This window comes from Ammospiza caudacuta, chromosome 31 (assembly GCF_027887145.1).
Source record: "Ammospiza caudacuta isolate bAmmCau1 chromosome 31, bAmmCau1.pri, whole genome shotgun sequence".
Lineage (NCBI taxonomy): Eukaryota > Metazoa > Chordata > Aves > Passeriformes > Passerellidae > Ammospiza > Ammospiza caudacuta.
The window spans coordinates 1,591,042-1,617,798 of record NC_080623.1 but is presented as its reverse complement, the minus strand read 5'-3'; the positions used below and the strand labels follow the sequence as shown (position 1 = coordinate 1,617,798).

General features: G+C 60.8%; 4 protein-coding genes across 10 annotated transcripts; 2 read left to right on the top strand and 2 right to left on the bottom strand.

Moving 5' to 3' along the window:
- The first annotated feature begins 1,274 nt into the window (after positions 1-1,274).
- Positions 1,275-9,412, top strand: RARG (retinoic acid receptor gamma). Its single transcript, XM_058822027.1, has 8 exons — positions 1,275-1,449; positions 3,780-3,925; positions 4,511-4,652; positions 5,016-5,170; positions 5,968-6,144; positions 6,712-6,916; positions 7,598-7,756; positions 8,430-9,412. Exons 1-8 carry the CDS (start codon positions 1,329-1,331, stop codon positions 8,603-8,605), a joined length of 1,281 nt encoding a protein of 426 aa, XP_058678010.1. The 5' UTR covers positions 1,275-1,328; the 3' UTR covers positions 8,606-9,412.
- A 934-nt stretch (positions 9,413-10,346) lies between these two features.
- Positions 10,347-15,284, bottom strand: ZNF740 (zinc finger protein 740). Of its 4 annotated transcripts, XM_058822153.1 has the most exons (8): positions 15,041-15,284; positions 13,436-13,567; positions 12,176-12,262; positions 12,012-12,071; positions 11,752-11,866; positions 11,514-11,632; positions 11,311-11,432; positions 10,347-11,231 (listed from the first exon to the last, which is right to left on the bottom strand). In XM_058822153.1, the coding sequence occupies exons 1-7, from the start codon at positions 15,047-15,049 to the stop codon at positions 11,340-11,342; spliced, it is 615 nt and encodes a 204-aa protein (XP_058678136.1). In that variant the 5' UTR covers positions 15,050-15,284; the 3' UTR covers positions 10,347-11,231; positions 11,311-11,339. The 4 variants fall into 4 exon arrangements, with proteins under 4 accessions (XP_058678136.1, XP_058678135.1, XP_058678137.1 ...); XM_058822152.1 differs by having other exon boundaries at positions 10,347-11,432; XM_058822154.1 differs by lacking the exon at positions 12,012-12,071 and having other exon boundaries at positions 10,347-11,432.
- Positions 15,285-16,903: 1,619 nt separating this feature from the next.
- Positions 16,904-23,448, top strand: LOC131569689 (cysteine sulfinic acid decarboxylase-like). Its single transcript, XM_058821947.1, has 15 exons — positions 16,904-17,099; positions 17,185-17,648; positions 18,435-18,561; positions 19,206-19,296; positions 19,671-19,777; positions 19,880-19,995; positions 20,456-20,535; positions 20,612-20,666; positions 21,222-21,338; positions 21,411-21,475; positions 21,588-21,669; positions 21,754-21,953; positions 22,022-22,073; positions 22,584-22,673; positions 22,780-23,448. Exons 2-15 carry the CDS (start codon positions 17,505-17,507, stop codon positions 22,951-22,953), a joined length of 1,500 nt encoding a protein of 499 aa, XP_058677930.1. The 5' UTR covers positions 16,904-17,099; positions 17,185-17,504; the 3' UTR covers positions 22,954-23,448.
- LOC131569690 (uncharacterized) lies at positions 23,092-24,907 on the bottom strand. 4 transcript variants are annotated; one of them, XM_058821948.1, is made up of 2 exons: positions 24,790-24,907; positions 23,092-24,203 (listed from the first exon to the last, which is right to left on the bottom strand). In XM_058821948.1, exon 2 carries the CDS (start codon positions 24,168-24,170, stop codon positions 23,532-23,534), a length of 639 nt encoding a protein of 212 aa, XP_058677931.1. In that variant the 5' UTR covers positions 24,171-24,203; positions 24,790-24,907; the 3' UTR covers positions 23,092-23,531. The 4 variants fall into 4 exon arrangements, with proteins under 4 accessions (XP_058677931.1, XP_058677933.1, XP_058677932.1 ...); XM_058821950.1 differs by having other exon boundaries at positions 23,092-24,206; positions 24,790-24,886; XM_058821949.1 differs by having other exon boundaries at positions 24,757-24,883.
- Between the last annotated feature and the right edge of the window lie 1,850 nt (positions 24,908-26,757).

Sequence of the window (26,757 nt, the reverse complement as noted above, 5' to 3'; positions counted from 1 at the left end):
TACAGATGTGTGACACATGCAGTGACATGTGACCATCCTGTGTACAGGTGTGTGACACATGCAGTGACACGTGATCATCCCATGTACAGATGTGTGACACATGTAGTGACACGTGATCATCCCATGTACAGGTGTGTGACATGCCTTTCTTTACATGTGATCAAGCTGTGTGCAGGTGTGTGACACATGCAGTGACCTGTGCAGTGATCCCGTGTACAGGTGTGTGAGCTGTACAATGATCCCGTGTGCAGGTGTGTTACTCCTGCAGAGCCCCAGAAATGCAGTCAGGCAGGCGGTGCTGGCACAGCCCTTGCACACCCAGACACAGCTTTGCACACTCACGCACATCTGTGCACACCTGGACATGCTGGCACACACCTGTCCGCAGTGCACACACTGGGGGAAGTGACAAGGAGATTGGAAGGGACTGGGAAGGACCGGGGAGATGGCGCGGGGGACTGGGAGAACTGGTAGGACTGGGAGGGACTGAGGGGTGACAAGGGGACTGGGAGGGACTGGGAAGGGCTGGGGTAGTGACAGGGAACTGGAAAGGACTGGAAGAACTGGGAGGACTGGGGAGACGGGTGATGACATGAGGACTGGGAGTGCACGGCGTGGAATTGGGAGGGACTGGGGAGGGTGTGACGACGCGGGGACTGGGAGGACTGGGAGGGGCTGGGAGAGACAGGGGGCGGGGCCTGGGTGCCCCCCAGGGAGGGAGAACACACGGAGGGGATAAACACGCCTGATACCGTGTGACACATGTGACACGTGTGTACGCCACACCGCGCGTCCGCGCCCCAGACCGCGCCCTCTGCTCCAGTCCCCGCCCATTCCCCATCCAGCCCCGCCCACCAGTTCCGCCCCTCGCTCAGACCACGCCCCCCTGCGGCGCCCGGGCCCCGCCTCCGCCCCGCCCATCCCTGGGGCCGCGCCTCGTTCCTGCTCAGCCCGGCCGCTCCAGGCCCCGCCCCTTCCAGGCTCCTCCATCTCAACCCCGGCCCTGTTCCCAATTTAACTCCGCCCATTTAAGCCCCGCCCATACTCCATCTCTCACATTCCAAACTACCCCGCCCCACCAGGCCCCGCCCCGTTTCCCCTCGCCGTTCACCACCTCCCACCGAAGCCTCGCCCTCCGCCCAGGCCCCGCCCCATCCCCGCGCGCCTTCCAGCCCCAGCGTGTTCAGGCCCCGCCCCTCGCGCAGGCCCCGCCCCCAGGCCCCGCCCCCGCAGCCGCACCCTCCGGGGCCGCTCGGGGCCGATCGCGACCGGGGCCGATCGCGACCGATCGCGGCGGGGACGGGGGGCCCGGGGGGGCCGGGGTCGCCATGTTCGGCTGCGTGGAGGCGGCGGCGGCGCCGCGGCGGCTGCACGACGTGACGAACCGCGGGGGCTGCGCCCTGCGCAGGGTCCCGGTGCCCGCCGGCTGCGGGGGCCCCGCCCGCAGAGGTACCGGGGGGGCCGGGGGCGAGGGGCGAGGGGGATCGGGAGTGCCCGAGGGGTGGGAGGGTTCGCGAGTGGGTGTGCGGCGGGGGGGGGGGCGGGGAAGCGCGGCCAGGTGTGAACTGAGCGTGCAAACGGGTGTGAGAGGGAATGCGGGCGTGCCGTGGGTGCGTGGGGAGTGTTCGCGTCGCGAGTGGGTGCGAGGGGTGCCGGGGAGACCCTCTGGGCGTGTGAGTGCGTGTGCAAATGAGCGTGAGCGTGCGCTGGCCGTGCCCCCGCGGGGGTGACTGCGCGGGAGGGGCGGGGGTGCGGCTGCGAGTGGGTGTGGGGAGCGTGGGGGGGGGGGTCGGGGCCGTGGGGAGGGGTCTCCGAGAGTGAGCCCGAGTGTGCCAGCGAGTGCCCGTGTGCGGGAGCCGGCGTGTCGGGGCGGGCGTGGGGTTGGCCCCGTGTCCGCGGGTGGGTGCGTGGGTTTGCCGGGAGCGGGGCTGCGAGCGTGTCCCGGGGTGTGAAGGCGCGGGAGGGGGGGTGAGGGTGGCCCGGGAGTGACGCGCGTGGGTGCCGGAGCGGCCTGGGCGTGTGCGGGAATGACGCGAGGGGGTGGCCAGGGGGCGTGCGCGCGGTGGGGGGCGAGTGAGTAAGGGGGGACATCCCCAAATTCCCCCGAGGAGGGACCCGGGGTGGGGGGCGCACAGGGACGCGGGGGGCGCGCTGGGGGAGCCCCTTTGGGGGCTTGAGGGACCTGGAGACTGTTTTTGGGGGAGCTCCGACGTCCCGGAGCCCTTTGGGGGGGCAGAAATGGGGAGCCGGTATTGGAGGGGCACAGGGACACGGACCACACAGGACACTTTTGGGGGCGTCGGGGTCTTGGACCCTGCTTTGGAGGGGCTTGGGGGCCCCGAACCTTGTTCTTTTCGGGGGGTCGCAGACCCCTTTATTAGGGTAGAAAGAGGCACCCGGTTTTGGGGTGGCCCACGAGGGAGGTCCTGGGGGCCCCACAGGAACCCTACCGTGTACATCTGGGCACAGACGGGGTGGGAGGGGACAGAATCCCCTAAAACGCCCCTAATTTCCCCCCTTCCACCTATGCCAGCGGTGCGCTGCCCCCTCCTGTGTCCTCCCCCCTCCCAGTTCCTCGGCCTAACTGGTTCCAGTCGTGGCCGCGCCCGCGTCCCCCCGCGTCCCCCCCGCGCTGCCAATGTGGCACTTTAACCCCTGCGGGGCTGCCCCAAACCCGCCCGAACCCCACTTGGCGCGGGGACGGGGGCGAGGGGGCTCCTCTCGGCAGGGCGAGGGGGGGCGTCACCCCCCGGGTTTTGGGGGGAGCCCCTGTGGCCCCCCCAAATTCCAGCCTGGGCGGAGGAACTTCACCCCCCACCTCCCCCCGTTTAAGGCCCGATGGGAGGCTGCCCCTTGGAGCGCGGAGACCCCAGAAAACCGGGGGGCCCCGCAGAGTCGTGGCCCCCGCCGATGTTTTTGGGGGGCTGTTTTTTGGGGTGTGGATGCTTTAATTTGGGTTCCTCCCCTTTCAAAAATCAAACTTTAAGAGAAAACACGCACGGTGGGGTCCCCCAAATGTGCACCCCGCAAATGAAACCCCCTCCCCACCTCAACCCTCCGCGGGGACTCCGCAGCATTGATGCGGGAAGGGGGTCAGAGCCAGCCCTCTCCAAACCCGGGGTGCGCCGGGGTGGGTCCCCGTGCCGGGGGCCGGAGTGTGCTCCCCAATTTCCGGCCTCGTTTTTAGGGTGGGGTCCTCCCCCGCCCCCTCCCCCGGGTTATTTTGGGGTGCCCGTGGCACGCGCTGGGCGGGGTCCCCCTCGCTCCCCCTTTCCCCCGCGGTTACAAACGCGCCGCTCGAGGCCGGAATTTCCTCAATTTCAGCAATTTTGGTTTTTTTTTAGAAAAACACACAAAACCTACCCAAAAAAAAAAAAAATCTGAAACCAGCCGGCCCTCCCCCTCTGCCGCCCGGGCTGCGCGTCGGGGGGCTCCTCCCTCCCCCCTGTATCACCCCCGGCACTGCGCGGGGGGATTGGAGCCCCCTCCCGGATTTTGGGGTTTGGGGAAGCTGGGTCCGTCCCCACGCCAGGTGTTGGGGATCAGAGGGGAGAGGGTGAACACTGATATGTCCCCCACCCGTGGTGGACCCCCGGATTCCAGCCCCGATTTTGGGGATTTGCAACTCAGATTTTAGGGTGGAGGTGACAGCGAGACCCCCAATATCACACCGAAGCCCCCTGTGCCTCAGTTTCCCCCACCCCCCGTTGTAGGCTGGTGTCTCTTTGGAGAGGGGTTGAGAGGGGCTGTTTAACTCCCAACACCTTTTTCCCCCCCAGCCCTGGAGCCCTCCCCTGGGCGGGTTTTGGGGGACACGGGCCCCCCCTCGCCACCGCCCCCCCCCCGCGTACACAAGCCGTGTTTCGTGTGCAGCGACCGCAGCTCCGGCTACCACTACGGAGTGAGCTCCTGCGAGGGCTGCAAGGTGCGGGGGAGCCGGGGGCACCGGGCAGGGGGACCCCCGAGACACTGGAAACCCTGGGGGGAGAGAATTGGGGACCCCCGAGACAGTGGAAACCCTGGGGGGGGCAGGGCGACCCCCTGAGACACTTGGAAATCTTGGGGGGGGCGCTGGGGACCCCTGAGACACTGGAAACCCTGGGGGTGGGGGCAGTGGGGAGCCTGTGATGGGAGGGGGGGGCAGTGGGGACCCAGCACTTGGAGGAGGGGGGGGGGTCCTGGGGACCTGCCCCAATGAAAGGGACTCGCCGCAGGCAGTGGGGATCCACCTGAGGAATGGTGACCCCTTGGGACAGTGGGAATCCCCCAAGCACTGGGGAGCTGTAATGGGGACACTTGGGGACGTCACGGACGCTGTGGGGTGAGTGCGACCATGCCTGGGGGATGGGGACTCCTTCCTAGGCCAGTGGGCACCCCTGGGGAAGTGGGAGTCCCCCAAGCCCTGTGCCCCACCCTGGGATACTGGGGAGCCTTACTGGGATCCCTGAGGGTGTGATAGTGGTGCCCCCAGTTTGGGGGTGCCCCCTGACCGCCCGTTTTCCCGCTGCAGGGCTTTTTCCGGAGGAGCATCCAGAAGAACATGGTGTACACGTGTCACCGGGAGCGCAACTGCCAGATCGACAAGGTCACCCGCAACCGCTGCCAGTTCTGCCGCCTCCAGAAGTGCTTCCAGGTCGGAATGTCCAAGGAAGGTGCGAGGGGGTCTGGGCTGGGGTCCCTGAAGTTGGGGACCCCCCCCCCCAAACTTTGCTGAGGGGCCCTGGTGGTGTTGTGGTGGGCCTGGGGATGTTCCTGTTCTTGGGAGGAATTGGGGAGGATTTGGGGCCGTGGAGGGGACTGTGGGTGTGAGGCTTTCCCTCCTTGGTCCTGCAGAGGAGTTGCCTAAAATTGAGACCCCCTTCCCCCAAGCTTTGCTGAGGGGTCCCAGGGTTCTGGGGATGCTCATGGTGGGGATGTTCCTGTCCCATGGGGGGATTTTTGGGGGAGGAAACCCCACCTGGGAGGGATCTGAGGGGGCACACCAATGCCCCCAACCCCCAATGCCACCCCCCCAGCTGTGCGGAACGACCGGAACAAGAGGAAGAAGGAGGTGAAGGAGGATTTGGGTGGGGATGAGCTGAGCCCCGAGCTGGCCGAGCTGGTGTGCAGGGTGAGCAGAGCCCACCAGGAGACCTTCCCCTCCCTGGGCCAGCTGGGCAAGTACACCACGGTGAGCAGGGCTGGGGGTCTGGGGGGACCAAGGGGGGGCCCCGACCCTCCCCCAGCCCTCGGATCTGGGGCAGGGTCGCTGCTCCCTCCTGATCCTCCCAAACATGAGCACTGGGGGCAGCTGGGGCTGGGACATGGTCATAGGGAGTGGGGCACCAGGTTTTTGTCCCCAGGGGGTTTTGGGGGTCCCTTTGGGGGTGACCCCAACCCCAGCCCTCACACCTACAGTTGGGTCCCTGTTCCCTCCTGATCCCTCCAAACCCTAAGTGCTGAGCACTGAGGGGGCTGGGTACAAGTTCAGGGGTAGGGGGGCACTGGGACAGCACTGGGGGTCGTGGGTGGTGTTTGGGGGGTTACTTATGGGAGGGACTCTAATGCTGGAGCTCAGAGCGGGGTCTCTGCACGTCCTGACGCCTGAAAACTCAACTGTTGAGTAAGGGGGGCAGCTGGACCTGGGGCTGGGGGTCACTGAGTGCCAGCACTTTCCAGGGAGTCCCAGCAGCTCCTGAACCCCCATAACTGAGCCTATGTCCCTCATAAATTGGGCACTGACCACATGGTGCAGCTGGATCTGGGGCTGGGTTCACTGAGATTGGGGCCTCAGGGAGTCCCAATCCACCCTGAACCCCCATAACTGAGCCCATCCCCCCCCAAAACCTGAGTGCTGACCACTGGGTGCAACTGGACCTGGGGCTGTGGGACAAGTTCAGGGTGCTGGGGTTGGGGTTCCAGAGGTTCCAGGGGGTCCCAGGGGCTCCTGAACATCCCCTAACAGCCGTGGCCCCCCCATGCCCCCAGAACTCAAGCGCTGACCACCGGGTGCAGCTGGACCTGGGGCTGTGGGACAAGTTCAGTGAATTGGCCACCAAGTGCATCATCAAGATCGTGGAGTTTGCCAAGAGGCTCCCGGGCTTCACGGGGCTCAGCATGGCTGACCAGATCACTCTGCTCAAGGCCGCCTGCCTCGACATCCTGGTGAGGCTTGCGGAGGGCTCTGCAGGGGGGTTAGGGGCTGCTTGAAGGGGCTTGGGGTGGCCCACGATGGTCCTGACCTTGCCACCCCACAGACAGATGTCCTGGAGAGGGGCTGGGAGGTCTCCTGGGAGGGCCTGGCTGGGTTTGAGGATCCCTTGGTGGGAAACTTTGGGGGTCCCTTAGGTGCTTTTTGGGACCTTGGGCTATTTTGGGGTGTCCCTGACCCCGACCCCCACCCAGTGCTGTGTCTGTCCTGTGGCAGAGCCAGACCAGGACACGACAATGCTCCAGGATGGGCAGATCCTGGGTGGATTTTGGGGTGTCTGCCTTGCAGATGCTGTGGATCTGCACCTGCTTCATTCCGGGGCAGGACACAGTAATGGGATGGGCTGACCCTGGGTGGATTTTTGGTGTCCCTGGAGGTGTTTTCAGGCCCTTCTGTGGATTTTTGGTGTTCTTCTGTGGATTCTATTGCCCTTGGGTGATTTCGCTGACCCTGGATGGATTTTTGGTGTTCCTGGATGTATTGTGGTGCCCCTTGGTGATTCTGGGGTCCTTGCCCTGCAGATGCTGCGGATCTGCACCCGCTACACACCGGAGCAGGACACGATGACGTTCTCGGACGGGCTGACGCTGACCCGGACCCAGATGCACAATGCGGGGTTTGGGCCCCTCACCGACCTCGTGTTTGCCTTTGCGGGGCAGCTGCTGCCGCTGCAGCTCGATGACACCGAGACCGGGCTGCTCAGTGCCATCTGCCTCATCTGCGGGGGTGGGGACATGGGGGACATCGGGAAATGGGGGGGACAGGGGACTGAGCCAGGGCTGTTCATCTGTGGGGGTGGGGACATTGGGAAATGGGGAGGACAGGGGACTGAGCCAGGCTGCTCAGTGCCATCTGCCTCATCTGTAGGGGTGGGGACATAGGGGACATTGCAGGGACATTTTGTGGGGGACGGGACTGAGCCAGGGCTGAGGGGTGGGGACATGGGGAACATTGCAGGACGTGGGAGGGACAGGGGACTGAGCCAGGGCTGCTCAGTGCCATCTGCCTCATCTGTGGTGGTGGGGACATGGGGGACATTGCAGGGATGTTGGAGGGGACAGGGGACTGAGCCAGGGCTGTTCATCTGTAGGGGTGGGGACATGGGGGACATCGGGAAATGCGGGGGACAGGGGACTGAGCCAGGGCTGCTCAGTGCCATCTGCCTCATCTGTGGGGGTGAGGTTTTGGGGGACATTGCAGAGAGGTTGGGAGCGTATCAGGGCTATGGCAGACATGGGGACTGGGACTGAGTTGTGGCCGCTCAACCGCAGAGATGGGGACATGAGGGGATACTGGGGGGACATGGGGATCTCTAGGACAGAAGATGGGCATGTGGGGACATGGGGACACAGGGTTGGGGGAAATGGGGACAATGTCTATGTGGGTGGTGTCTCTGTCTCTCCCCAGACCGGATGGAGCTGGAGCAGCCCCGGCGTGTGGAGCGGCTGCAGGAGCCGCTGCTCGAGGCTCTCCGGGTCTATGCCCGGCGCCGGCGCCCATGGCAGCCTCAGCGTTTCCCCCGGATGCTGCTCAAAATCACTGACCTGCGCGGCATCAGCACCAAGGGTGAGCAACCCCCAGATCCCCGGGGCCCCCCAAACTGCAGCAACCCTGCCAGGACCCCAGAACCCCCCAAACGCCCTTAGGGATCCCCCCAAAACCCCCTAGCCACAGTGATCTTCCCAAACGCTGTTCAAAGTCACCACCAAAGGGGGCAACCCACAAACCTTCCCAGAACCCCTCCAGGACCCCAAAACCCATCAGGACACCCCCAAACCTGCCCCTGGCACCACAGGATTTGAAGCTCTCAGGGAGGCACAGTTGAAGGTCCTGGGGATGTTTCAAGGTTTTTGGGGGGTGGGGGGGGGCGTTTGAAGCTCCTTTTGGGGTTGTTCAGGGTATCTGGGGAGGTTCAAGGTTTTGAAGGCGTTGAAGCTTTTGTGGGGTTTTGAAAGTTGGGGACTGTTGACGTTTGGGAGGGCGTTGAAGTTCATTTTTGGGTGGGATTCAAAGCCTCGGGGAGAGTCAATCTCTTGTGCGGCTTGTCAAGGCTTTGCAGCAATTGAAGCTCATTTTGGAGGTGTTCAAGGTCTTGGAGGGGTCCAAGCTTTTGGGGGTTCAGAGTTTTGGGTGGGAATTGAAATCTGAGAGGGTGTTGAAGCTCATTTTTTGGAAGGGGGTTCCATCTCTCAGGAGGGGCCCAAGGCCTTCAGGGGTGTTGACATTTTGGCTCCCCCAGGGGCAGAACGAGCCATCACCCTGCGCACGGAGATCCCGGGGCCGATGCCCCCCCTGATTCGGGAAATGCTGGAGAACCCCGAAATCTTCACCGAAGTGGGGGGGGATGCGCCCCCTCCACCCCCAGACCCTCCTGCCGCCCAGGACAGTCCCCCTGGCCCCCCCACATCCCCATAGCCCCCCCCCAGCTCGGGGGGGGATCTCCAAAACCCGTCCGCAGTGGGGTGGGACATTCAGAGCTGCCTTCCAGGGAAGCTGCTTTCCTCCTCCCTTTTGCTCTGGGGAGGGGGAGCTCCCCAAAGTGCCCCCCCCTGAATTTGGGGAAGGGGGCAGAGACTGACAGAGCAAAGCTATTGCCTTAAGCTGGGGGCGTCTGGGGGCACCCCTCAAACCTCAGCTTCACGCCGAAGCCCCCTCAGACCCTGCTGCCACCTCCCCTTGTACTGGGGGGGCTGTGAGGAGGGGGAGAGTTGGGGGCCCCAGCACCTCCCCACCAAATTAATGCCTGACACTCCCACGGTGCCCCCCCATGGTTTATTTATTGGACACAGGGTGGATTTGCGAGGGGGTACACACCCCCATTGTCCCCCAGGACATCCTGCCCCCAAATCTGGGGGGAAAATGTTTCTATTGGCGGGGGGCTGCTTGTGGGTTTTGCTTTTTGATGCCGTTGGGGTGAGGAGGGAAACCCCAAAACTGCCTTCCCCTGGTGCCCCCCCCAAACACTACAGAGACCAAAGATGGGGGACACAAGGTGACCCCCACAACCCCCCCCCCCCCATTTTGGGGTGGGCTTAAGCCATAGGGTGACCCCAAAATCCTGGGGGTCCCCCCAGACCCAACTGCCCTCCCAAATCTGTTACCCCCAGCCTGGCTGGATTGTAGGGTCTGGCCTTACTGGCCCCTCTACAACTGCCCCCCCAAATGTGGGGGTGCAGAGCCCTCAGGGGGAGCCTGTTACACTACACAGAAGCCCCCCCCCCCCCCCCCGGGGGCTGCACTTTCACCCCTATTTATTCCTCTGCGTTTACATCGGGCCCCCTCAGAACAGGGCCCCCCCCCGCTGCTGCACCCTGCTAATTCCCCCCTTTTTGGGGGGTCCCCCTGCCATGTTTACAGCCCACCCACCCCCTCTCGCGCTCAGGGGGGACACGGGACTTTTCTATTTTTGCAAAATAAAGTTATGGAAATTTTGGGAGGGGTCATGAATTTGGGTGGGGGGCTGTAAAGGGGATTTGGGGGGAGAGGGGAACCTTGGGAACCCCCCATGAGGTGAGGGGGCATCCCTGGGGTATGGGGGGGGCACCTGGGGTCCCTTCTGACTTAGAGACTCCTCCAGGGGCAAAGGACCCCTCCCCAATTGGGGGGAGACGTCCACAATAAGAGGGTCACCCGGGGGCTCCCCCTAGCTATAAGGAGGGGACACCTCTGTCCCCCTCCCCAGTTTAAATCCCCATAGTCCCAATGTAACCTCCCCTGACTTTGGCATGAGTGGGTTCTGGGGTCCCCCCTCACTCCCCCAAAGGACTTAAATTTGGGGTTAAAAAAAGCAAAAACCCAAGTTTTTATTTAAATAAACCCTAAAGGAGGAGGGAGGACACACAGTGGAGGGGGAAACTGGGGGGACACAGTGGAAAGGGGGGGACACAAAATTTGGGGACCCTTAGAAAAATCTACAGTTTAAAAGTGACACCCCCCCCACCCTCCCCCAGGGCTGCACCCCGCTTCCCCCCCCCCATAGCAAAATAACTGTATTAAACCCTAAATCCCAACAAAGCACCCCAAAAATGAAGCTGGGGGGTGTGAGGGGGCTGGGAGCCATCACAGGTGGGGGGCCCTGGAGTCGTCCCTGTCCCCCCCCCCCCCCCCACCTCTCCCACCAGAATCCCCCAACCTCCCCCAGCACCCCAACCCTGCCAGAGCCCCCAAACTGCCCCCCCTGGGCCCCACAAATTTGGGGGAATGGGCTCAGCAGAGCCAAAGTCCTTCTTGAAGTGTCATTGGGGGAGGTCCGCAAAGTTTGGGCCCCTGCCAAAACTCCTGAAGGCCCAGGGGGTTCAGGGCATGAAAATGGGGGGGCGCAATCTCATCTCTCTTGCCCCTTGGAGCAGTCTGTGATGGGGGGACAGGGACCCCCCCCAAAATGGGGGGGAAGAGCAGGGCCCACCTTGTGGTCTTTGGGGGCTGCTCCTGCCCCCCTCACCTTGCCCCTGATCCGGGGGTTTTCCCTTCCCTTGGAGCAGGGTTTCCCCAGAAACTGGGGTCCCCTTGCCCCCCCTTCCTCGCCCTCACCTAGGGCGCAGACCTCCCAGCATGGGGGGACATAGGCAGCACCCCAAAACTATGTGGAAGTAGGGGAAGCCCCCCAAAATCTGAAGGAGTTCCAGAGGAAATGGGAAGTGCTGCTGAGTGTCCCACAGGATGCGCCACTCAAGGGGGGGGGGCCCCAAATTCTTTTTTTTTTCCTATTTTCCAAAAAAAAAAAGGGGGTGCACGCCCCCCCAAGCTGAGGCCCCCCCAACATGTTCAGTTTTCCTCCTTTTCCCAAAGAAGAGAGGGATTGATGCTGCTGTTCCCAGTGGGACCCTCCTACCTGTGCACAGGCATCCCAGGATTTCAGGCAGTTTGGGGGTTCCCAGTCTTTCCTAAGAGGGGGAGGGATGGATTCAGGGCTATAACGATGGCCAGGGGGCCACTTGAAGATTCCAGGAGGATTTTTGGGATCATAATCCAAGTTTTTAGGCCGGAGGGCAGGAACGATCCAAGTTTTTTCATGCTGGCAGCGCTCGCGTTCTTCCCCACCCTTAGAGGGGTGAGAAATCCAGGTGAGGCAGAGCATGGTGATGTGGGGGGGTGGAGGAAGAAACACCCCCCTCCCGCACCCCCTGAATTTCCCGGCATTCCCAGATTTTCACAGCAGGAGCTGCGAGTCGGGCGGGGTCTTGGTCTGGCAGCCTTGGCACATGCGCTTGTGTCGGAGCAGCCGGTCCGTGCGGGAGAAGCTCTGCGGGGACAAGGCGGGCTCAGCTCTGGCGGTGGCGCTGGGGATGCCCCGCCCGTTCCCACGGGAATTCTCCGGGAATACCTGCATGCAGCGCTCGCACTGGTACGGCTTCTCCCCGCTGTGCACGCGCTTGTGCCGCTCCAGGTGGTACTTCTGGATGAAGCGCATGTCGCACATGTCACACTCGAACGGCTTCTCCCCTGCAATTCCGGCCGCGAATTAGCAAGGGAAGGGCCGGGGGGGACTGCTCATTAACGAGAGTTCATTAGCGGTGGAGGGAGGGGGTGGGGGGGGCTGCTCATTAACGAGGGCTCATTACCGGTGTGGATGAGGATGTGCCGTTTGAGGTGGTAGCTGCTCCGGAAGGCGCCGAAACAGTGGTCGCAGATGAAGTTCTTGAGCTGGAAGGAGCCGTTTTGCTCAATCACCACCATCTGAAATGGGGGGCATTTGGGGGTTCAGAGCCGGGGGGACCCCCAGCAGCCCCCCCCCAAATCCCCCCCCCCGGCCGTCCTGCGCCTGCCGGAGTTTGGGAGATTGTCTTCCTCCTCCTCCTCCTCGTGCGGCGCGGCGGCAAACCTGGGATCCTCGGCGGGAGGAGCTCGGGGGTCCCTCGGCGCCGGGAACCCGCTTGCGGCGCTGCCGGGGGGGCGAGGGGGTGTCAGCGGCCCCCGAGATGGCCCCCGACCCCCCCCCGGACCCAAAAATCGAGGGGGGACCCCCCGCTGGGGGAGGGGACCTGCCTTTTTCATGGATTTCTTGGGGTTGGAGGCCTCAGGAGCATCATCGTCCTTGCGGGCACGGGGCTTGTCGGGGTCCTGGCGGAGGGACTGGGGGGGCAGGAATTGGGGTGGGGGTTGGAAAGGGGGTGTTGGGGGGCAGAAATTTGGAACAGGGCAGGAATTGGAGAGAGGGGATTGGGAAGAGGGGATCCAGGAATTGGCAGGGAGGGGTTTGGGAAGGGGTGATTGGGGGGCAGGAATTGGGATGGGGGGAAGGAATCAGGGGGCATTTGGGAAAGGGAGATGGAGGGAGCAGGGTTTGGGAAGGGGGCAGGAATTGGAGAGGATGGATTGGGCAAGCAGGAATTGGGGGAGCAGGAATTGGGGGACAGGAATAGGTATGGGGGAATTAGGGAGGGTAAATCGGGGCAGGAAATTGAGGAGGGGGGGTTCAGGATGAGGAGAGAATGGGGAGGTTGGGGGATAATGGAATTGAAGGGGAAACAATGGAATTAGAGCAGGAAAATCCGAGGCAGGAAAAGACCAAATAAAAGAGGAAAAATCCAAATGAAGGAGAAAAAGTCCAATAAAAGAAAGCAAAGGGCAAGTGAAGGAAGGAAAATCAAGGAAGGGCCGGAAATAGGAAATGAAAGGATGAAAAACTCAATTGAAGCAGAAAAAGTGGGAAAATGAAACTAAAGCAGGAAAACTAGAGGAAAAAGCCAAATAAAGGCAGGAAAAAGCCAAATTAGAAGTGAAAAAGGTCAAATAAAATATAGAAAAGGATGACTAAAGGGAGAAAACCTCAAATTTGAGGAGAAAAAAATTCAGATTCAAGGAGGAAGAGGCAAATTAAAGGTGAAAAATGCCAAATTTGGGGCAGAATAGCCCAAATTAAAGCAGGAAAAAAAATAAGTTGGAAACCCCCACAAAAAGCCAGAAAAAAGAAATTAAACATAGAAAAAGCAAATTAAAAGTGGGAACCTCCTAATTAAGTGCAAAAATACCCAAATTAAAGGTGGAAAACTCCAAATTAAAGCAGGAAACCCCCAAATCAAAGATGGGAAAAGCCAAACAGAGTGTGGAAATACAGAAATTAAAGACGGAAATCCCCGAATTAAGTGCAAAAATGCCCAAATGAAAGCAGGAAAGCCCCAAATCAAAGGTGGGAAAAGCCAGACTGACGGCATAAACCCCCAAATGAAGGGTGAAATCCCCCAGTCAAAGGTGGGATCCCCCATGGAAGGTGCCAGATCCCAGCCAGGGCGTCCCAGTCCGTACCAGGAGGTCAGGGCTGGAGCCCCGTTCCCGGTTCCCGTCCTGTTTCCCGCCGGATTTGGGCATCATCTTCTTGCTGGCGACGGTGGGGACGAGGCAGACGCCCGAGAGCCCCTCGCAGGCCAGGAGACTCGCCTGGAACAGGGAGGGACCCCCAGCATCAGCCCCCAGCCCTGGAACACCCTGGAGGAGGGGTGAGGCAGCAGCCCCCAGTTCTGGGCCCTGATGGGAGCTTTGGGATAATGTGGGGAAACTCCGGGATGATCTCGAGGGAAGTTTAGGATGATCTCGAGGGAAACTTTGGGATAATCATGAGGGAAAATTGGGAGAATCCTGGGGAAACTTTGGGATGATCACGAGGGAAAATTGGGATGATCGCGAGGGAAGTTCTGGGGAAACTTTGGGATGATGTCAAGGGAAGTTTGAGAAAATCTGGGGAAGATTTGGGGATGATCCCAGAATAGTTCTGGGAAGACCCCAAAGTGGAACAGAGGGGGTTGAACCCTCTTCTTTCAGCCCAATGAGGATTTAAGATCAAATGGGAAAATTCAAGGGAATTTTGCAGAAACTTTGGGATAATCCTGTGAAAAAGTGGGATAAACTCATGGAAAATGAGAAGACCCCAAAACTGGGAATGGAGGAGGATGAACCCCCTTTTTTGAGGCCTGTTGGGACCTAAGGGTTAATGGGAAATTAGGGGATAATCCCAGGGAAAAAATGGGGAATTATGGGGAAAATCTGGGGTAATTCCTGAATAATTCTGTTAACAGCCCCAGAGATGGAGGGTTTGGGGAGGCTGAACTCTAAATTTGAAGCCTGACAGGACCTAAAGGCTACCAGGGAAATTTGGGAAATCCTGGAGAAAACTGGGATAATCACAAGGAAATTTCAGGATAAATGTAAGGAAATTTTGAGAGAATACCAAGGATAACTGGGATAATCCTGGGGTAACTCTAGGAAGATCCCAGGGTGTGTTTGGGTTTGGAAAATCTTCTTCCAGCCTAGAGAGGATCTAATGGATAACAGGAAATTTCAAGATAATCCTGGGGAAAATTTGGATTATCCCATGGAAAACTTGAGACAATTCCAGCAGAAACTGGGAGAATTCAGGAATAACGCTGGAAAAACCCCAAAAGTGGGGAGGGAAAGGTGGGGGGAGGCAAAGACACCTCCAAACCATCAACTGAATGACTGACCTGCCTTTATTGGGGCCCTAAAGGCTACTGAGGAAATTGGGGAAATCCTAGGGAAAACTGGGATAATCAGGGGAAAAATTTGGGATAATACTGTGGAAGTTTGGGGAGAGTCCACGTGTGGAGGGGCAGCTTGAACCTCCTTTTTTGAGGCCTCACAGGCCCTCAGGGCTAAGGGGAAAATTCAGGGTATTTCTGGGGAAAATCAGGATAATCTTGAGGAAAACAGGGATAATCCTGTGATATGCCCTGAAGCAGGATGGGGGGATGGGGAGGCACCCCCCACCCTGGCGCAGGGGGAGGGAAGCTCCAGCTCTCTCCCCTCTTCTTTCCCTTTTCCCGTTTTTTGGGGCCGTTGTTCCCCCAAATTCCTGGGCCTGGGGGTGTCAGGATGCAGGGGGTGGGGGCTCATTACCTGAGCCATGCTGTGGGAGCCTTTGGCCTTACTTCTCGCCCAGGTAAAGCTCGTTTGGGGAAAGAAAAGGTGGGATCAGTAAATTTTTATGGATTTTTGGGCGGGCTCCAGTACCCGCCACGGCGCCGCCATTCCTTCTTCTCCTCCTCCTCCTCCTCCTCCTCCTCCTCCTCCTCCTCTTCCTCCTCCTGAAGGGGCCACTGGGGCAGGAAGGGGGGGGAGACAGGGCCGGGCTTGCCCCCAAATTCGGGACCCCCCGAGCTGGGCGGGTGCTGGATCTGCAGGGATGGAGCTGAATCCAGAGGGATCCGCCTGGGGGAACAGCAGGAAAAGGGGTCAGAGCGGGGACAGAGAGGGGACAGAGGAGGGACAGAGGGGGGACAGAGAAAGGCCTGAAGAGGACCTCGGGGTGGGAACCAGGGGGGGAACAGGGACACCCCGCGAGGAATGTGGGGGGGTCTCCCAGGTTAGGTTGGCGCTGGGGGGGAAATCCCTGAAACAGGGGGCGTCCCAAGGGAAGGGGGAAAATGGGGATCCCTGGGGAGCGGGGGGTGGGCGTGGGGACGGTTCCGGGGGATCATGAGGGTGTCTGTAACCTGCGGGGGGTGACACAGGGGGGGATCACTGAATCTGGGGAGGGGAAGGGCACGGAGGGGGTGGGACACACCCGGAGACCGGGGACAGCAGGGCAGAGATACCGGGGGGGGGGGGGTCACGCCGGGAGGGGCCGCACCGGGGATCGGGGCCGCCTCCCTCGTTAGGGACCTCCCCCCAAACCCTCCCCATCCCCCTCCCACCCCGAGCCCGTTCCCCTCCCCCCATCACCCGTGGGAACGGCCCCCCGGTGCCGGGCGCAGTCCGGGCGGCCCTGGGGGTGCCGGGGAGTCTCGCAGGGGGTGTCACGGGGGGGTCCATCCGTACCTGCCGCGGCCCCTCCGCGCTCCGACCGCCCGAGCCCGGCCCCGCCGCCCCCCCGCCGCCGCCACCCGGAACCGGAAGCCCCCGCCCCCGCTTCCAGGGCGCCCAGGGCGCCTGGCGGAAGTGCGGGCGATCGTGCGCATGCGCAGAGCGGCGCCGTAATGGCGAGTACTGCGCCGCCATAGTGGGGAGTAACCATGGCAACTGCGCGGCCTGGACCCCTCCGAGAGCCCCCGACTCTGCCCAGGGGACCCAGCCGGGGAGGGTCGCACCCCCCGTCGATCCCCCCTGGCCCACCGCGAGTGGGACCCACTAACGCGCGACCCCACCCCCGACCCCGCAGTCGCGGGACCGACTCCCTCCCACCCGCCAATCCTCCGCCGGCGCGCCGCCCCGCGGCCCTCACTCGCGACAAACCCTTGGGGACCCCCTACTACAACCCGGTTAGGGCTGCCCCCGTCACTCCCACCGCTTCCCTTGGGGAGTCCCCTGTGACTCCTTTTGGGGGCTGGTACGCCCCATTCCTCTGCTCCAATTTTTGCCCCTCCGCACCGCCCCGGGGGCGGTGATGGCTCTCCCCGTGGCGTCTGGGAAATGAGCGCGATACTGGAAATGGAGCACTGAGATTTTGGGTACACGGGAAATGAAGGGCATCGGGAATGGTTGTGGGGACACCAAACACTGGTGGGGGAACACACTGCAAGTAATGGGGGGACACTAGGGACAGGTGGGCTATACACTGGGGACAATGAGAATAAGTTTGGGGACCCTGGGAATGGGTGGGGGCCACACTGGGAATGGGTTGTGGGGACACTGGGAGTGGGAGGCCACATGGGGTCACCACTCTTCCCACAGATCCGGGGGCACAGTCCTAACCCTTCCCCCTGTCCCCAGAACCCTCCGGGGCTCCTTCCCGAGTCCTGGACTTTGCTCCTTGCCCCCGGCGACGTGACCAGAGGAAAATTCCATCTGGGGAGGGAGGAGAGAGGAGCTGGGAAAGCCTGATCCAGGAGAGCCTGATGCCAGGAAAAGCTTCTCCTGGCAGCACCTAATTCGAGGATCACCTGGTCCCAGGATCATCTAATCCCAGGAGAACCTGTTCCTGGCAGCACCTGATCTTGGAAAATTGCAGCTGGCAGAGGTGAGAGGAGAGGTGAGTCCAGAGAGCCTGATGCCAGGAGAAACCCATCCTGGGAACACCTAATATTGTGATCATCCTGTTACAGAACTACGTCATTCCAGAAGAACATCATTCTGTAATCGCCGTATCCCAGGAGAATTTCACCCTGAGAGAGCCTTATTCCAGGAGCACCTCATCACAGGGGGAAGCTCAGCCTGGGATCACCTTATCCCAGGAGATCCTTATCCCACAATCACCTCATTCTGGGACCACCTTATCCCAGGAGATCCTTGTCCCAGGATCGCTTTATCCCAAGGTTATCTGCTTCCAGGAGGAGCTCATCCTGGGATCCCCCACTCCTGCCGACTGCTGCCAATTCCAGGGTCCCTCCTGCTGCACTTCGGGGTCTCCCTGTGTTCTCCTGCCATGGCTGAGCCCTCTGGAGCTGGGGACAGCATCCCATTGGAATGTCCTGGCCTGGACACGGCCGCTGGGGAGGAATTCCTGCAGGAAGTGTTCCAGATCCTGCTGGAGGAGGGCGTGCGGAAGAGCACAGATGTGACACAGAAGGTTGGGACACTGGGGCACTCGAGAGGGAGGGTCCCCAGTTCCATTGCATCCTATTCCTGTTTCCAGTACCATTCTCAATCCCAATCCCATTCCTGTCCCCACAGGTAGGTGACTGGAAGGAGCCCCCTGGCAGGGGATGGGGTTCCCGATTTGTCCCTATTGCTTGTCCTGCTCCCAGGCATTCCCTGTCCCAGTCCCTATCCCATTCTCATTCCCAGTCATCCCCAATCCTATTCCCAGTTATTCCCAGGCGTGTGCCTGGAAGCAGACATGCAAGGGGGTGAGGGTCACAATATTGCTCCTTTCCCAGTCCTATTCCCATTCTGAAACCCAGTTCCAGTCCCATTCCCAATCCTGTTCCTAATACAAGTCCCGCTCCCAGCCCTGTTCCAACAGCTAGTCCCATTCCCAATCCCATTCTCAGTCCCGGTCGCGTTTCCAGTCCTGTTCCCATTCTGAGTCCCCTTCCCAATCTTATACTCGGAACAGGACTGGGAGTGGCAGTGGGGTTGGGAATGAGAGTAAGTCCCAGTTGCAATCTCATTCTCATTTCCAGTCTTGTTCCCCATCTTGTTTCCATTTCTAGTCCTATTTGCAGTCCCACTTCCAGCCCCATTGTCATTCCCATTCCCCATTCTGTTTGCAGTTCTGGTGCCAGTCCCATTCCCATTCTGATTCCTGGTTCCAGTCCCATTCCCATTGTCAACATCATTCCCAGCCCATTCCCCCTGCGGTTCCCAGTCCCATTCCCAGTCTCGTTCCCAGTCATTCCCAGTGCTTTCCCAGGTGTGTGACTGGAAGGAGCCGCAGGAGCTGCGGGACCTGCTGGATCTGGAGCTGAGGAGCGACGGGGAGGGGCGGGAGCGGCTCCTGCAGCGCTGCCGGGATGTGCTGCGCTTCAGCGTCCGCACCGGTGCGCTCCCAGTACACACCAGTGCACACCAGTTCAGCCCCAGGGCAGGCCCAGTGCCTCCCAGTTTAGCCGTGCACAAACTGCATTGGGCACGGCCGCTCTCACTCCGGCCCAGCGGTTCCCAGTGTGGCCCCTGGTGCCTGACAGTGTCAAACATTGTGGCCCCTGCCATGTTATCCTCCATGTCCCCCCGATCTTCTGTGTCTCGCTTGACTGCCCCCCTGCCCCCATTTCCCCCTGCATCCACTCCCTGACCCTCCCCATGTACCCCTGACTCCCTCCAAGCCCCTTCTGTTCCCTGCCTACCCACCCCCAATCCTTCCTGTCCCCCCATGCTCCATGTCTCTCTTGTGTCTCACGTGATTCCCCTATATCCCCCTTGCCCACCCATTTTCCGATTTCCTCACACCCCCTCATTCTGCCCTTCGTGTCCTCCTCCTGTCTCCCCACTCTCCTTCTGACCCTGCCATGACTCCTCTGAACCTCCCAGGTCCTTCCCTTATCTTCCCGTGTACCACCTTCCATGTGCCATCCCAAACTCACTCATGTTCCCCCCCATTGCCGCCTATCCCCTCCCATATCTCATTCTGTCCCTCACCCCTGTCATCCCCTGACCAACCTCTGTCCCCAACGTGTTCCCCTAGGTCACCCCCGGTTCTTTAACCAGCTTTTCTCAGGGCTGGACCACCACGCCCTGGCTGGCCGGTTCCTCACCGAGACCCTCAACACGAGCCCGTGAGCCCCCGACACACCCAAAGGGGAACTGGCGCGTGGGGAGACCCCTCAAAAAGCTGCCATGACCCTCCCCTCCCCCAGATCCACCTGCAAGGAGCCCCTGCTGCTGATGGAGGGGGAGGTGCTGGCGGGAGGATTTTGGGCTGCTCAAGGTTGGAGGGAGGGTTTTGGGGGTGTTGAGGAGCCCAAATGAGAAAGGACCTGCCAAAACCCTATGCTGACTGCCCTGATCTAGGCCCAGTGTTGGTGCTGATGGAGGGGGGCTTCTGCGGGGAGGGGGATTTTTTGGGGTGCTGAGGCTCTGGGGAAGTTGTTTGGGGTTCTGAGGTTTCAGGGGGAGGGGAACCCCCCCGACTGCTGCTGGGCCCTTCCAGGTACACATACGAAGTGGCCCCAGTGCTGGTGCTGATGGAGGAGCAGGTCCTGGCCAAGCTCCGGGAGCTCGTGGGGTGGAGCAGCGGCGATGGCATCTTCGCTCCCGGTATCCCGGACCCTTCCCGAGGGGTATCCCTGTCCCCCCTCTGCCCCTGGCAGCCTGTCCGTGGTGCCCTGGGGGTGAAACGGAGGTCCCTGTCCTGGGCAGGGGGCTCTATGTCCAACATGTTGGCCATGAACGTGGCGCGATTCCGGCGTTTCCCGGAGAGCCGCAGCAGAGGGAACTGGGACCTGCCTCGCCTGGGCCTGTTTGCATCCCAGGAGGTAGGACTGGGGGCTCGAGGTCACCCCAAAACCTAATCCTCAGAGTCATCCCAATTCTAATCCATTGGGTCATTCCAAACCCTATTCCTGGGGTCACCCCAAAACCTGATTCCTGGAGTGGCCCCCTGTGGTCACCACAAACCTGATCCCCTGGGTCACTCCAAATCTCATCCCTTGGACCCCCACAAAACATGATCCAGGGGCTCACCTGGGGCCATCCCAAAACCTGATCCTGGTGTCACCTCAAAGCTGATCCTTGGAGGTTGCCCTAAACCTGATCCATGGGGTCACTCCAAAACCTGGTGTCACTGAGGCTACCCCAAAACCTGGCCTGTGGGGTCACCCCAAGTCTGGTCCCTGAGATTACCCAAAATCTGGGGTTATCCCAAGTCTGGTCCCTGAGGTGACCCCGAATCTGATCCTGGGGTCCTCCCAATCCCGGTCCTCTTTTCCTGCCCAGAGCCATTACTCCATCCTAAAAGGAGCTGCTCTCCTGGGAATTGGCACAGACAACGTTCACCTGGTGCGGACAGATGAGAGGTGAGTGCTGGGAGGTCCCGAGGGACCCCAGGTCAGGGGATTCCTGCAGGTATCCATCCCTATCCCTTCCCTTCAGGGGGAAGATGATCCCGGAAGAGCTGGAGAAGGAGATCCAGAGGGTGAAAGCTGAGGTCAGGAGAGGCTGCACACCCCAAAGGCCCTCAAACTCCCCAATGGCTCCGCCGTATTCCCAACGGCCTTCCCAGTGTTCCCAAAGCTCCCTCAAAGTCCGTGTGTCCCCCTCTAAGTCCCCAAAGCCTCTCCAATGTTCCCAAAGCCCTTCCCATGTCCACAAACCACCCTCCATGTCCCCCAATGTCCCCCCAAAAACCCTGAATGTCTTCCAATGTCCCCCCACTGTCTCTTCAATTCTTCAGTGCACCCAATGTCCCCTGTCCTCCCCAGACCTCCTGCCCTCCCATAAAGTCAGTTGCCTGTCTGCCCCAAATCCCTCTGTAGCCAATTTCCTGCACCCCCAAAGTCCCCCTGTATCCTCCAGCCCCCCACAGCTTTCCTCCTGAGCCCCCTCAAAGTCCCCCCAAATGCCCACCCAGGGCTCAGAGCCCGTTCTTTTTCTGTGCCACCATCTTGGCTACCTTTGACTCCCTGTGCTCCCCTGCCCTCTACCCCCTTCCATGCCCCCAGCACCCTCCAATACACCCAGACCCCTCCCTAATCCCCTCCAGGGCTCAGAGCCCCTCTTTGTGTGTGCCACGAGTGGCACCACTGTCCTGGGCGCCTTCGACCCGCTGGACGCCATCGCCGACGTCTGTGCCCGCCACGGGCTGTGGCTGCATGTGGACGTGAGTTCGGGGTGCTTGGCTGGGGGGGGCTTGGGGGTCCCCCTGTGCGTGCTGATCCCCCTTTTCCTGCAGGCAGCATGGGGGGGCAGCGCCCTCCTGTCCCCCCAACTCCGTCATCTCCTTGCCGGCATCCACAGGTGTGTCCCTCCCCCTACCCCCGCAAAAGACTCCCACCTGCCCTCTGAGCTTTTGGGGATACCCTTTTTCCCCAGAGGGCCCCCCCCAAACTCTGCTGTTCCCCCCCACCAGAGCTGACTCAGTGACCTGGAACCCCCACAAGCTGTTGATGGTGGGGTTGCAGTGCTCAGCATTCCTGCTCCGTGACAGCTCCGTAGGTGCCCCCCATCCTGAATTTGTGCCCCTAGGATGCCTCCTGGGCCCCCTCATTAATTCTGGTGCCCCCTGCCCATCCCAGGGGCTCCTGCAGCGCTGCCATGGCCTGGGGGCCTCGTACCTGTTCCAGCGGGACAAGTTCTACGACGTGTCCCTGGACACAGGGGACAAGAGCCCCCAGTGCGGCCGCCGCGCCGACGGCCTCAAGCTCTGGATCCTCTGGAAAGCCGTGGGGACCCGGGGGCTGGCACAGCGTGTGGAGCGGGCGTTCGGTGCCTCTCGGTGAGCCCCAGGATCAGGGGGAACCCTCCACCCTCCCAAACTTGGCTTCACCCCTTTGCTGTCCCCAGGTATCTGTTGGAGCAGGTGAAGAGGAGGGAGGGATTCCAGCTGGTGATGGAGGTAAGGGTGATGGTGGAATGGAGAATGGGGGACATGGACACCTAAGAGTCCTGGAGGTTGGAATGCCACAGGTTTAAATTATACTGGAGCTTTAACTCCCTGGGGGTTAATCCCAAAGTTATGAATCCCCAAAGTTTAAATTCCAGAGTTTTCAATCCCAGAGGCTGAAATCTCAGAGGTTTGAATTGTCCCAGAAGTTTAAGTCTTGGAGGTTTAAATCCCTGAGGACAAATCCCACAGGTTTGAATCCCAGAATCTGAAATCCTGCAATTTGGAATTCCACAGATTTAAATCACCCCAGGGGTTGAAATCCCAGAGGTTGAAATCCTGGAGTTTAATCATCCTGGAAGTTTCCATTTTGGAGGTTTAAATCCCGGAGGATTAAATCCTGCAGGTTCCAACCCCAGACAATTAAATACACATGGCTGAATTCCTGGAAGTGTGAATCCCTATCAGATTCTGGGAATTGGGTGAATGGCCATGATCTCCTTCTGCTTCCTCTTCCTGCAGCCAGAATTTATCAACCTCTGCTTCTGGTTCATCCCACCCAGCCTGCGGGGCCAGGAGAACTGCCCGCAATTCTGGGACAAACTGGGAAAGGTGAGCCCAGAATTCCAAATTCCCCCCACCACCACCAGCATTCCAAGTCCCCAGAAATCACCCAAAAAGAAAAACAAAATCCTCCTGAAATGGTGTTTCCCCCTAGGTGGCCCCAGCCATCAAGGAAAAGATGATCCGGAGGGGCTCCATGATGGTGGGGTACCAACCCCAAGGATCCCACGTCAACTTCTTCCGGCAGATTATCACCAATCCTGCTGTCACCCGCCAGGACCTGGACTTCTTCCTGGATGAGATACAGGAATTGGGATGGGATCTGTGAGCACTCCCAAAAACCCCAGTGAAAGACCCCAAAACCTTCCCCCCATCCCTGAGGTAGAGGAGCAGATCCTTGATTTCCTCCCCTCATCCCAAATTGGAAATGACCCCAAAACTCCACACTCATGGAATAAAACTCCATTTAATGGTCTTGATCTGATAATAATTTGATATAACCCCACCCTCAAAATAGGGTTTGGGGTGTAGGGGGTCCCATAATTCCCCTGGAAGCTCCAGAGGAGGTTGTGGATTCTGGGATCAGCATGTAGTAGCCTTGTGACTCTCCTGACATTGCCATGGCTTCTTGAAGCTCCAGAGGCTGGAATTTGTAGGGAAGAGGATCTGTCAGCACGCAAAAAACTCTTGGGAAAGTACTGCAAAACCTGCTGTGTCCATCCCTGAGGAAGTGGAGCAGAGCCTGGACTTCCTTCTGGGATCTTTAAATCAGGAGTAAAGATGGATGTTCTCGGCACTTGATCCTAAAACTCAGCACTCATGGAATAAAAGAGCATTTAATGGTCTCAATTTTATATGAATTTGATATCACACTCCCCTCCCCCAGGAAGGGAGTTTGGGGGTCCCTCAATTCCCCTGGAGGCTCCGGAGGAAGTTGAGGATTTCGGGATCAAGGTGGGCATCCTCAAGGCAGGCTAGGAGCTGGGACGCCGTGGCTTCCTCTCGCTGACGCCGCTGCCAATCCCGCAGCATCTCGAAACTCCTCATAGTGGAATTGTTCGGATTTTCCTCCTGGATCTGGTCCAGCCTGCTCTGCTCCAGCCCTAGATGCAGAATTCCCACCTCCTGCCACTCTTTTCCCAATCTTTTGGCAACTCTCATCAAATCCTTCTCTGTCAAGCGTCGGGGATTCACGGGTGGAGCTGGAATCCCTCCAGGATGCTGTTCTGAAGTGGGATCCCTGGTCCCGTTGGGGGTGTCCCTATTAGGTTCCCTGGGGTTTTCCTCCGGGATTTGCTCTTCCAGGGGCAGCTGGAAGCGCTGGATGAGGTCGGAGCGGCCAATCTGCCCCAGGATCCTGGCGATCTCACGCAGGGAATTCCCCGGGAAGCGCTGGAGGAGGATCAGGCACAACTCAGGGCGCGATGCCTGGAGCACAAGCCCGGCAGGAATTTTGCTTCCCAGAAGGTACTTCAGGTTCTGGAATTGTTCTTCCGAGAGCGCCTGGTGCACCTCCAGCAGCGTTGCCCGCTCGTCTTTCGCCATCGGGGCAGAAAATCCCACGGGGAAATGGGGTCACTGCTGGGACACAAGGGCTGGGCTAGAGGAAGAACCACGCAGCCCACAGAGTGGCGGACAAAGGGGGCACCGCTGGGCCCAAAAAATTCGGGGTGTGGGTGGAAAGGGGCCACGCTGTGCTCCATAAATTGGGGGTAGATGGGTCACCGCCCGCCCCGAGGGTTTTCCTGGTGCCCCCGTTGTCCTCTCTAGGGGGACGCTAGGGGCTGAACGCTGCCAGCATCCCCCTAGAGCACCCACCCTGCCCTGGGCCTGAGACCGCCGAGTCTCCCCGCAGTGGCCCCCCAGCCCTGGGGCTGGGACCCCCAGTGTCACCCCAATGGCCCCACTCCTTCCTGGCTCCTCCCGATGTCCCCGCCGTGTGCCAGGTGCCCTTTCTTCCGGGTCCCCACGATCTCGCGGCGCCCTCGGTACTTCCCTAGTCCGGATTCGCACCGTTCTCTCCCTCAAGCCTCTCGTTCTCCCCCCGCCACCGCCCCGCTCTCACCGTGCTCTGTTCCCGCCACCGCCCCGCTCTCACCGCGCTCTGTTCCCGCCACCGCCCCGCTCTCACCGCGCTCTGTTCCCGCCACCGCCCCGCTCTCACCGCGCTCTGTTCCCGCCACCTTTGTTCCGTATGTAAGGAGCGGAAGCGTGGCCTCCTGTCCCGCCAGCAGTTGCCGCGGTAAGGCAGCGCGGCCGCTTTGAGCGGACGGGGCGCGTCCTGCCCGGGGCGCGTCCTGCCCGGGGACAGCCTGGGGCCGTCCCGAGCGGAGTCCGCAGCGTCGTTTGGGCGCTCCGGGGCGGTTCAGGGGTGCTGCGAGTGAATTTTGGGCTCAGTGTCCAGCCCCGAGGGCCCCAAGTGCTTCCGTTATCTCTCAATAATCCTCCATCCCCCCAGTGCTTCAGTCACTTCCAGTACCACCAGTAACATCCAATCCCTCAAACCCCCGGTGTCCTGCAGTTCCCCAGTCTCTCCCGTAAACCTCCAGTCCCCTGGTACGCCCAGTCCCCCAAGTCTTTCCAATGGTCCAGTCCCCCCAGTATTCTCCAGCCCCTCCATGCCCCCAGTTCCCCCCAGTAACCCTGAGTAAGCCCTCAGTAGTCCCTGCAATTCCTTAGTCCCTCCAGTATCCCCCAACTCACCCCAGTCCACCGCAGTCCTCCAGCACCCTCCAGTGGTCCCCAGGCGCACTAGTATCCCCCCAATTTCCCAGTTTCCCCAGCTCCCCAGTTTCCCAGTCTGCCCAGTATTCCCCAATCCCCCCAGTTACCCCCAGTTCCCACAGAATCCCCCAATTCCCCATTCTCTCCATTATCCCTGACACCCCAGTGTCCCCCAGGCTCCGCAGTCACCCCAGTGTATCCCAATCCCCCCAGTCAGTAGTGCCCATATCCCCGTGTATCCCCCACATCGCCCAGCGCCCCCAAAGTGTCCCCCCAGTGCCTCCCCCAGCCAGGCTGACCTGGCCACCCCTTCCCCGACTGCCCCGAGTCCATCCCACCACCGATGGTGGGAGGGTCCGTATTGTTCCTCCCTCTTTTCTTTTTTTTTTTTTTTTTTTTTTGGTGGGAGGTTGGCTCCCGTTTCCTGGGGGTCGCCCTGGGCGGATTTGGGGGTGTCGGAGGCCTCCCGCCCCCAGCACGCTGCGGCACTGGCGGCCGCGCGGGAGCGCTTCCCTTCGCCCGGCCTCGTCCGGTGCCCCTGAGCCCCCCGTGCTCCCCAACAGCGGTGAGTGCCACCGGGGACATCCCCCCCAAACGGAGAGTGGGCAATTCCCCTCGCCCCCGCCGTGTCCTTTCTTTTTTCCGCTTCCCCTTCCGAGACCTCACCCGCGATTGCTGAGTTGAGGGAGGAGGGGCGAGAGGGAGCGACCCCCCCCCCAGATACAGGGGCTCCTCCATGGGGGAATGGGAGGGGCTGTGGGGTGGGACGAGGGCAGTGCCATCATGTCACTGTGTGTGTGACCCCAGCGTCAGGAGGGGCACGGAGGGGCTTCGGGCAGACCGAACCCTCCCTTGGGGGCGGCAGCGGCCCCCCCGTGGGGTGTCCTCGGGTCACCCCGGTTCTCTCCCTGCCCCCTCTCTCCCCCCCGGCAGGGTCCTTCCCTCCAGGGGACGGCGGCAGTGGACGCTGGGGAGGGAGGGCCCCCCGAGACCCCCCCGGCCCCACGGATGCCCGGGAAACCGCACTGCTCGAGGCCCCCCCCACAGATGAGACCTCTCCACCTCCTGCCAAAGAGGCCTCTGGCCACGGTAAGAGGTTCTGAGGGGGCCCCCTGGAATGGTGGAGGGGGGGTGGGTGCTTTTTCTGGGCTCCCTTAGGGACCTGCAATGGGGGAGACCCTGCCCTTGTGGTACAGGGAGACCTCAAACCTCAGGGAGGGACCCGGGTCTCGGGCGGTCCCAGGGATGGGGGGGGGGGGGGGGGATTTGGTCCCACAGTGTGGAGGGACCCCGATCCCAGAGTATGGAGGTGACCCCATCCCAGGGTAAGGGAATCTTGGGAATGTTGGGGTGGCCCATTCCCATGGCACAGGGGTACCTCAATTCCAGGGTAAGGGGGGACAGAGAT